Source organism: Populus nigra, chromosome 14, assembly GCF_951802175.1.
Source record: "Populus nigra chromosome 14, ddPopNigr1.1, whole genome shotgun sequence".
Taxonomy (NCBI): Eukaryota; Viridiplantae; Streptophyta; class Magnoliopsida; order Malpighiales; family Salicaceae; genus Populus; species Populus nigra.
In genome coordinates this window covers 4238933-4250321 of record NC_084865.1, presented here as the reverse complement: position 1 = coordinate 4250321, position 11389 = coordinate 4238933, and the positions used below count along the sequence as shown (strand labels likewise).

Sequence of the window (11389 nt, the reverse complement as noted above, 5' to 3'; positions counted from 1 at the left end):
TAAAAAAAATCACTACTTTAATCATGAGATGATGAATTATATAAAAAGAAGAGCTCTTTTAGTATGTATTAATGATATTGCTCCCTCGAACATTGTTTTCTATGTCACCAATGAATTGTTCGGCTAAGCTAAAAAATTGAAATATAATGATTTTGATTAGAGGAAAATAGAAAGATAACATGTCAAAAAGTTACATGTTTTTACCTGGTCAGTTATGACCCGATTCAGACCCAGTAACCTAGGTGGAGGTTAGAGTCTTAGAGATGGTCAAATTACATTTTAATCCTCAACTTTCAAATGTTATAACTTGGTCCCTAACATAGAAAATATTTATTCAATTAGATCCTTGATGATTCTATCTGTATATTTGAACAAATGAATCCCCTTGTGAAGTTCCATCACAATTGAACTAATTAAGGAGGTTATTCGATTATTTTGGATCAAATTACTTTTTTTTCAAGACAAAGTTACATGAGAGGTTTAGTTCATTAAAAATCTATACATGCATATACGTCAACGTTTTAAATAAAAGTATGATACTCATGGGAAAAAAAAAAGACTTGATAAATTAAAGAAAAATGAAAACTATAGAGAAAAATTACAGGTAAGGAATCTAGACACATGATGGGCAAACTTCGAGTGAATCACATGAAGAACCCACTTCATGTGCCCCTTGGGAGAACCATTTAGCATTTTATTTCGGTCAGGGCATGTGTTTTTTAATTGGAAAACGAATATTCAAACAAAACTAAACGAAGATGTTTTTTTTTTTTAATTTTTAATGATTGAGTTAGTTTTTGCATATTAATAAGCTTTTCAAACCTTTTTAAAATAATGTTCACTTGAAAAAAATTAAATTAATATTTTATTTTGATATACTAATATAAAAACATATATATTCTTACAAAAATAACATGATCACCGAAAACATATTTAAACATGAATTCAAAATGCAAAGTCACTCCCATGTCTCAATTTTTTTATTATTATTTAAGAAAAGCAAAATATGTGTTTGATATTGTGAAGCATAATGTATTTTTTGTTTGAAAATATATTAAATATTTTTTTAATTCAACAAAATCATTAAAAAATAAATTTAATACTTTTTAAAATAAATACATTTTTGAAACATTAGAAAAGAAGTTTGAAAAAGACAAAAAAGAAAAAAGAAAAAAGAAAAGAAAGTAGCTTTTGAGAGGTCGGAGAGGTGGACTGTAGAGTGGAGGGGGTAACAAGTCAGGAGTCGCCGTCACCAGAAGACACCTTTTTCTATCTCAGACGGATCTTCACGTCTTCCCCAACGTGTTCACATTAAATTTTCTTTTCTTTTCTTGTCTCTTCTCGACAAGGTTCATGCACACCCCCCTCCTCTCCCTAGGAAAAAATGGTCATGTACTTATCAAGAATCCTTGTTTTTTTTTTCTTTTTTTTTTTCTGGTTTTCGATAATTAGTTTTTTTTTAAATAAAAACCCACTCTGAAATTCCTTCATCATCAAGTATTTTTATTAAAGAATGAGAGTTTCAGGCAGTATTTGGTAGTGTGATTGTTGGTACTTTTCTAATAACTTTTCATGCTAAAATACATATCAATAATATCTTTTTATTTTTTAAAAATTATTTTTGACATCATCACATCAAAACGATTCAAAACGTATAAACTATATTAAATTTTAATAAATAAAAAAAATTAAATTTTTTGAGAATACTGGTTGAACCGCGTTCCCAAACATGCTTTCAGATATATAGATCAACCTAATATATATAACCGTGCACGTCCAGTTTACAGCAAGCTTTAAGAAATGAATGTAAGGGTTAGCAGAAAACATCATTATCTGGCTATCCCCAAAGCTTTATCCTTTCTATTATTAATTAAGATCCTAAGCTAGAAAAGGAAGAAAGCAGCATTGGGCTATTTATTTGATGTTGAGCCTTGCTTGCTTCATCAAATAAACCATTTGAATTAAAGCAACCCTCTCTTTTTGTACCGTTCTAACTGTAAGTCTGTGTAGCTCACAAATTTGCATACACATAATGCGTAAAGGACTCTCTGTGTTTTCTCGGGACTTTATTTGCGACTTTTTTTTTATTATTATTAATGTGTGTCGGATTAGTTAGAATAATTTTTTAAATTTTAAAATTAATAACCATGTAAACTTTTAGTAATTTTAAAATTTATAAAAATCAAAATAATAATTTATAAAAATTAAATTTAAAATCTAACCAATAAAAAAAGTACACCCCTTGAAATTAATCCAAGAAAGCTTTGCATCTTGCAACCGTGGAGCCACATCACTTCTATATTTAACCACTAGAGTTGGATGCAAGACAGGTACGAGAGAGATGGGTACTTTCTACCTTGCTTTTCTTCAAAGTGATGTCCACGTAGGAAATGACGTGTAACATCGTCAACGTAGGCCCCCGTTGTACTTATTGAGGGTCCCACACGATGAACGAATCATTTGGCTTACATCTTACGCTACCTTAAAGCCAATCTTTTTGGCGCATCACACACATCCCTCTCATTTCTCAACGTTTTTGACTTGAGAAACTAACCGTGGTTAGCTTAATATAGTGTCCCGAAACTAAAAAAAAAATTTTATTTTCATATTTCATTCAATGAAGGAAGAAGGTGGATTCTTGCGCAGACTCCTAGTTTTTACTGGAATGTTATTATTAATTATGGATGATGGGTTAGCATGTATATCTTCTTCTTTATTTTTTACCTGGATTCTCGTTTTTAATAAATGAACAAAAATAGAATGATAATCTAGTATTTTTAAACTCAATCCAGTACTAGACTATGGCATATCTAAACCTTACAAGTTATCAGACCTGCCATTCACGAGTTCAGCTCTTAGTTCTTACAAGTTACTACATTCATCATTCTTAAACTCAATCAAACATTAAGCCTATATATAACTGGATCTGGCAAGTTATCTAACTTACCTTCTATTTACTCAGTCAAGCATTGAACTCATGCTTTTTTTGACTCTATATGTCCTTTTGATTAGGTCACAAGTCAAAAATATTTTACTCTAACGAGTCATAAATATTCTACTTGCACTTTAACCCCTTCCTTTTATAAAGAGACAAGTCATGTGGGCTATAAAAGAGACGGTTAAAATCATGGCGGATTTAATTTTTCAACTTCATATTACATATCTATTATAAGAATTCTTATCTCAAATATAATTGTATTTTCTTTTAAACGAAACTCATTTAAGCATCTAGGAGTCATTAAATATACAAAAAAAAATTCTTTTACAAGTATCAAGTATTATTCACGAGCCATCTTGGTTAGACAGAACATATTAGATCGTTATAATCAAGAGATTAACTGTTTATTCGAGATATCATCTTGGTAAACTCGAATCTCATCAGTGGCACCTTTTATGGGAATATGATAAAAAAACCATCATTTGTTCTTTCAAGAGTCAGGTTATTGACATCCCTAATCACTCTCAAATGTAGATTATCAATGCACTATTGGAATGACATGTATCACAAACTTTCTTACGGTCGTTGGCGCACTTGCTCCACCAGTGCATCAACAATCTTTCTTTACATAGGAAAGTCTATACAGTAATTTGATCACTTCAAGTCAGAGAAGGATTTCCTTCTACTTGCCCATGGATTTAATAAGGTGAAAAAACTCGAGTCATACGTATGACAACTCCACAAATGTGGTTGGAGCCTCGAGATTTTAGAAAGTTTTCAATAAGTATAAGTAGAGTGCTGGTTCAAATCTTACAATTTGAAAAGTTTATTCAGTGACCGCCCATAAAATATCTACTAGAAAAATTCTATTTTCTCACCTCTTAGGACTGAAACTGTGATCTCAATAGAATATCATTAAAATTGATTATACCTCAAGGGAAAATAGAAGTGTATTATAGTAAATGATTAAGAATGTAAGTTCTTTTATATATAAGTTAAATTGTTCAAAGTAACGATGCTTTCTATTCTCTAATGAAATTTCAGTATTCTTTTTCATAATATGCAATGCACACAAAACCAAACTATTAAGGTTTACGATCAATCAATTCAATACATGTTTTTTTCCTGAAAGTTACAATTAAAATAGATATTCTTATATATAATTTCTATGCAAGACATAGATGATAGGTCTCTTACAAATGACAAATGAGATAGAAGTTGTATTAAAAATTTATTGAGTATTAGTTTATAGAATTGTATGTATGAATAAAAATTTATAGGTTAGAGATAAAATTACTCAAATAACCTATAATCGCAATAAATTAAAACATCATTCGCTTAATTTTTTGAAAGATTCTACAACACGTATTAACTTTTATCTATAATATATTAATAAAATAGTAATAAAACATAATAATTAAGATGATATTTTTTTATAGTAAACTCTTAATTACTAAATAAGATCTTGGTTTTAGTATATAAGGTCAAGAATTATATATATAAACTATGGTTTCTTTAACTATAGTTAGATCATAGGCATGCGTGAGAAATCCAAATTGGCTTTTCACAAAACTCTAGAATCCAATTCCATTTCCATCCTCTTATAAATTCCGTGTGGATGCATGGGGCGCCGCAATTGACTATTCCTTGTCCATCTCTCACTCTGGGGTATTTGGAATAATTATAGAAAATGTTTTTACAATTTTTTTAATTTAAAAATATATTAAAATAATATTTTTTTTATTTTTTTTATTATCATATCAAAATAATAAAAAATATAATGAAATAAATTATTTTTTTAAAATAATAAAATAATAGTTTAACTGCTGCGGCAAAGGATCCCTTTATCACATGATTATCACGCCCCCACCACATCAAATTACCAAGCTTTAACCATGGTTAGTTTCTTTATCTAAAATCAAAGAATTAATCATGCTTAAGTTTATTATAATTATTATTTTATCAACGCATGGGTAACACAAAAAAATCAACTTTAGCACGCGCTACCCAATCAAACTAATGTAATTATTAATCTATAGGGTCATATGTAATTATCATAATCTAACAATGGATTTAGTAATAATGACCATATTAAATTAAATACCCCATTTGATGTAATGTGTTGGTTTGGATAAGAATGATGCATTCAACTTTCCACGAAGTTGCATCAGAGTTTAATTATGTGTTTCTCTTTTCTTCTTCTTATTCTTCTTTTTTTGTTTTATTGATGTTATTTTTATAATATATATTATTTTATGGGTATTAATTTAATCTACTTAGTGATAAATATTTGATTTGATTTTAGAAAAATGATTATCATTCACACCTTAGTTTTTGATTTGAGATCATACATGATATAATAGTCCCGAGAAAAAAAATTGATTCATACTAAAAATATTGCTAAAAAAATCTAAGGAGTGAAATGAAAAGATGGTGATACGTTGTATTGGCCCATGTTAATCCGTTAAATTAACAATCTAAGTAATGGACACGATCACAATGAATTAACCAGTTGGACAATCTACCTCATTCCTTTTCTCTTCTTTATTCTCCTCTAAGTTGGTCCTTGATCAGGTATTAATTAACCTCAGGTTTGATTAAAAAATAAAGACCAAACTTAAGAAATAAATAAATGTTGAAAAATGATGCTAGAAAAAATTAATTTAAAAAAAGAAAAAAGAAAACCAAGCAAACCCGAACAAATTTTCTAAATTTAGGTTAATCTTTCAACTTATAACCCGTGAAACTCCAAATCTGAGCTCAATCAAAAAGTTCTATTCCCAACCAATTTAATGTCTGATGATGAAATCACAAAAAATATATAAATTAAAAAGGTTATGATAGCAAAATGAATTGCAATTATAAAAATTATCTGAAATAAAAAAATAACAATAAAAAAATGAGGATAAAATCTGACATATAAAAATTTAAAGAGGATGAAATTTAAAAAAATTATAGCTTTATAAACCATCAAAAATAAAAAAATATAACAATCAAAAGAACATGAACCAAATTTGAAGAAAAAACAAATTAAAAAAGTACTTTAAAAATCTAGAGTGGCCATGTAGAAATTGAGGTGGAAAGATAAAAAAAAAAGTCCACCAACATTAAATTGGAGATCATTCTGCTACACGTGCTGGTTTTAATATGGAGGGCCGCCGAGACGATTTCAACCACACAAAAAATATCAACCACTAACCTCCATAAGACATCATATGCGCTACCAGGTGTAACACATGTTAATAATTATATGTAAAAGATAAAATAACCCATGAAAATCAGTTTACTATTTTTTGCTTGGTAAGAGCATTTTTATTATTTTACTATGCTAATTATAATGAAAAGTCTAAAAAAGTACTTTAAAAATCTAGAGTAGCCATGTAGAAATTAAGATGGAAAGATAAAAAAAAAAGTCCACCAACATTAAATTGAAGATCATTATGCTACACGTGTTGGTTTTAATATGGAGGGCCGCTGAGACGATTTCAACCACACAAAAAATATCAACCACTAACCTCCATAAGACATCATATGCGCTACCAGGTGTAACACATGTTAATAATTATGTGTAAAAGATAAAATAACCCATGAAAATCAGTTTACTATTTTTTGCTTGGTAAGAGCATTTTTATTATTTTACTATGCTAATTATAATGAAAAGTCTAAAAAAGTACTTTAAAAATCTAGAGTGGCCATGTAGAAATTAAGATGGAAAGATAAAAAAAAAGTCCACCAACATTAAATTGAAGATCATTCTGCTACACATGTTGGTTTTAATATGGAGGGCCGCCGAGACGATTTCAACCACACAAAAAATATCAACCACTAACTTCCATAAGACATCATATGCGCTACCAGGTGTAACACATGTTAATAATTATATGTAAAAGATAAAATAACTCCTGAAAATCAGTTTACTATTTTTTGCTTGGCAAGAGCAATTTTATTATTTTACTATGCTAATTATAATGAAAAGTCTAAAAAAGTACTTTAAAAATCTAGAGTGGCCATGTAGAAATTAAGATGGAAAGATAAAAAAAAAAGTCCATCAATATTAAATTGAAGATCATTATGCTACACGTGTTGATTTTAATATGGAGGGCCGCCGAGACGATTTCAACCACACAAAAAATATCAACCACTAACTTCCATAAGACATCATATGCGCTACCAGGTGTAACACATGTTAATAATTATATGTAAAAGATAAAATAACCCCTGAAAATCAATTTACTATTTTTTGCTTGGTAAGAGCAATTTTATTATTTTACTATGCTAATTATAATGAAAAGTCTAAAACAACCCCCCCCCCCCCTCCCCTTATTGTTACCATCCATAATGCATGTGAGTTTACATCTATATTATTTTAGCACTATTCAAATCTAGCTCCTTTAACTAGAAATTGTGCATACACAATTTTATATAAAAAAAATAAATAAATTTGATGTGAAAGGATTTAGATAAGTAAGCATATATATATATATATATGTATATATATATATTAATCCCTTGGAACTTGATCATTAATAAAACATTAATTTCGCAATATCAAAATGTTCATTTCTGTCCACGATTTTCTTATTTTCGTGCTAGTACCCAAACACATGCGCACAATTTTTTTATATAAAATTGACGTGGCAGAGCAGAGGGTGCGGCAACAATAGCAAGGACAAAACCCCCACAGACCTCCACAAGAGCAAGATAACCGATGAGCCCATTATCGTTCAACTAAATTCTTATCAAATCCAAGGCAAACACGTGTAAGGACACTGCTCATTCATAAACACCTGCCAATCACTAAGTTTCAACATTTACGTACGTGTCATCCACCCATTGGACATTCTACATCGAATTGAGGTATTTGGAAGTTGACGACTAACGTTGTGACTTGTGCAATAAAAAAACACAAAAAATAAAGAATCGATAAAAGAGTGGTTAGAATTTAGAAATTTATTAGAAAACCAAAGGTGAAACCATGGGCTGGAGGGCTATATAAGCAGAGATAGGGAGAGGTCAGGAAATGCAAAGAGTGTAAACACACTACAGAGTGAGGCCACAAAGAAAGGAGTGCTAAAATCTTGATTTTTTCAGCAGTTTCTTATATATATACATATATATATATATAAAATCATCTTTTATCTTCTTCAATTCAATCTCCCCCTCTAATACCCCGCTTCCCTGTGTACCCCTTTCTGTCAATCGTCTGTCTTTCAAAGAAAATCTAATTCGGGGCTTGCTTCTTCTGTTTTGGTGATTTAAAAGCTGAAATCTTTGTTTTAGAAAAGAAAACAAGCAAACCCTTGAAAAGGGTGAAAGCCAGGTGATTCAGAATACAGATCCAGGTTGATTTTCTTTATCCTCTGTTTCTTAGCTTTTTCTAATTTCATCAACTTGAAGGGTTTGTTTTTGGTCCCTCAAGGTTGGTTTTTGTGCAAAAAAACCTCTTCTATTATCTGGGTTTTTTTTCTTTTGTTTTCAACACTTGGTAATTTTGCCAGTCTTTAGTTTTGTTTCAAGTACTAATTAACAGGTATGGCAGCAGCTATAGATACCTACAACACTACAGTACCAGTTTTTTCAGATCCTTGTAGAGGAGAACTCATGGAAGCACTTGAACCTTTTATGAAAAGTGCTTCACCATCACCAGCTTCTACTTCTTATTCTTCACAATCTCCTTCAACTTCTTCTTATTCTTTCTCTTCTTATCCTTCTTGCTATCACAACAATTGCTTCCCAGTCACTTCACATCCCAGCTTGGACCTTAACTTTTACACTCCAACGAGCACCCAGATGTTTTCTAATGGGTTCTCGGGTTATAACCAAATGGGTTTTGAGCAAACAGGTCCAATTGGGCTGAACCACCTTACCCCTTCACAAATCCTTCAAATCCAAGCCAAAATCCACCTCCAACAGCAGCAGCAAATGGCAAATCATGCTCCCACATCACAGTTAGTCCATAACCAAAGGACTAGCAATTTCTTGGCTCCAAAACCTGTCCCTATGAAACAGCAATCTGCTTCTCCTCCTCCAAAGCCAACAAAGCTTTATAGAGGAGTGAGGCAGAGACATTGGGGAAAATGGGTTGCTGAGATTAGACTTCCAAAGAACAGAACAAGACTCTGGCTTGGCACTTTTGACACAGCTGAGGAGGCAGCTTTGGCTTATGATAAGGCTGCTTATAAGCTGAGAGGAGAATTTGCCAGGCTCAACTTTCCACATCTTCGCCACCAAGGAGCTCATGTGTCTGGTGAATTTGGTGACTACAAGCCTCTCCATTCCTCTGTTGATGCGAAGTTGCAAGCAATTTGTCAGAGCCTGGGTTTGCAAAAACAGGGGGAAACAGGGGAACCCTGTTCTGTTTCTGATTCAAAGAAGACCGTTTCAGCTCCTTTGCAGGTGAAAATTGAAGATGATTGTTCTTTGCAAGGAGAATTGAAAAGGGAGTTCGAGAATCTCGGAGTTGAGGAATTTAAAGTGGAGATCCCATCACCCTCACCAGCTCTATCTGATGAGTCATTGGCTGGTTCTTCTTCACCGGAATCTGAGATTTCTTTCTTTTTCTCTGATTCTTTACAATGTGACGAGTTTGAGAATTTTGGTTTGGAGAAGTATCCTTCAGTTGAGATTGACTGGTCATCTATCTAAGTTCTAAATTATTATTATGTAATCTTTGTTTCCTTTTTTTTCTTTCTCTTTTTTAGGTGTCTTTCAGTAGCTTCTGCAATGAAGTTTTTTAGCATTTGCAGAAGCGCTGCTAGGTGGGGGGGAGTCGGTCAGTTTTAGAAGTTTTTATTTATTATGCTGTTAATATGTAAGAGTAGGGTCGTCTCTTTCTATCTTTGGTCTAGCTGGTACTTTTTTTCCTTGCTTGGCCATGGAGGAGTTTCTATGTCTGGTTTGTATTTTTAGGTCGGTCAGTGTAAGCACCTGTCCTTGAATATATCAATCCAACCTTATTTTCTGTAAAAATATGATGACCATGTGATGACTTTGTGGTTCTCCTCAAATGTTTTTATGCAAATCCTTTTCCTTTCACCAGATTCACATGGTACGTGTAGATGGTAATGTTTAGATTCTTGCCACCTTTAGAAAAGGACTCTTCTTGGTGAATTTCAAGGGGAAAAAATGGTAAATAAAATAGAAATTGAAAGTTCTTAGGAATATTTCATTAAAATTATGCTTTTAGCATAACAATGTTAAGACTATAAATCTTATGCTAGAATATTTTTTTAAAACTAATATTCCTTTTCTATTATGAGTCTGGCATGTAAAAAAGAAATTAATTTTTTAAACAATTTTTTTCTTAAATTAGATGAAAATAGTATTTTACATTTACATTTGGATTCAATGCTTATTTCTCTACAATTATTTGTAATTTTTTTTGTTTTAAATTTTAAAGATAAATAAATAATTTTTTTTATATGGTCTGAGATACTGGACTAATATTGATTCTCCGAAACATGGTAACCTCAATTATGTTATTTCGTGTTCGATTTTTGTGTTGCTTTGGATTAGATGGTTCTCTAAAATTACCGAAAATTGTTAATGCACTAGTTATCATTTCCGAGCATTTGTTGTCTTGCGACAAATGTGTTGCTGTCGAAAGGAAAAAAAAACAATAAACAATATTAATTTTGAGATGTCTTTTTTTTTTTTAAATAAGGTTGAGTTTATGTTATAACTGTATAATAAGAAAGGACTCGTGTTTAAAAATAATATATTTGGGATAACTATACCATGTATAGGATTGAGTCCCAGATTTTATAGGTCAACTCGGGTCAACTTGAGTCAATCCAGAATTTTTTTTTAAATTAAAGTTTTAATATTTTATATGAAAAAATTAAGAAAAAAATCCATGTAAATATAAGCTATACATATTGTAAATAATGAAGTTTTAAAAAATATTTTAAAAAGTTTTTTATCTCATATTAAAAAGATATTATATTAAGCTTTTAAGTTAAATTATTTAAATCAAAAAAGTTTTTTATCCTATATTGAAAAAAATATAACTTTTTTTTAGAACATAAAGTATATATACTAATAGGTTTCAAATCACACATTAAAAAAATATAGTTTTTTTTCTAATAAACATAGAGTATATATGCTAATGAGTTTCAAATCCCACATTGAAAAAATATAACTTTTTTCTTGGGAACATAGAGTATATATGCTAACGGGTTTCAAATCCCATATTAAAAAGATACTATGTTATCCTTTTAAGTTGAAGTTTTTAAACCAAAAGGTTTTTTTTATCCCACATTAAAAAGACATAACTTTTTTTTTTGGAGCATAGAATATATATACTAATGGGTTTCAAATCCCACATTTAAAAAAAACAAAATCGGGTCTCGCCTGGGTCTCACCGGATCGACCAGGTCACGGGTTGACCCGTTGGGTCGACCGGGTTTGGCCTTGTCATTGCATCGGCCGGTCTTTTGACAAACCCGAACC

At 30.8% G+C, this 11389-nt stretch overlaps 1 protein-coding gene across 1 annotated transcript; it reads left to right on the top strand.

The window, feature by feature from the left end:
• Positions 1-7948: 7948 nt before the first annotated feature.
• On the top strand, positions 7949-9907 carry LOC133673119 (ethylene-responsive transcription factor RAP2-4-like). The gene has a single exon (XM_062093773.1). The coding sequence runs from the start codon at positions 8471-8473 to the stop codon at positions 9581-9583; it is 1113 nt and encodes a 370-aa protein (XP_061949757.1). The 5' UTR covers positions 7949-8470; the 3' UTR covers positions 9584-9907.
• Positions 9908-11389: the final 1482 nt, after the last annotated feature.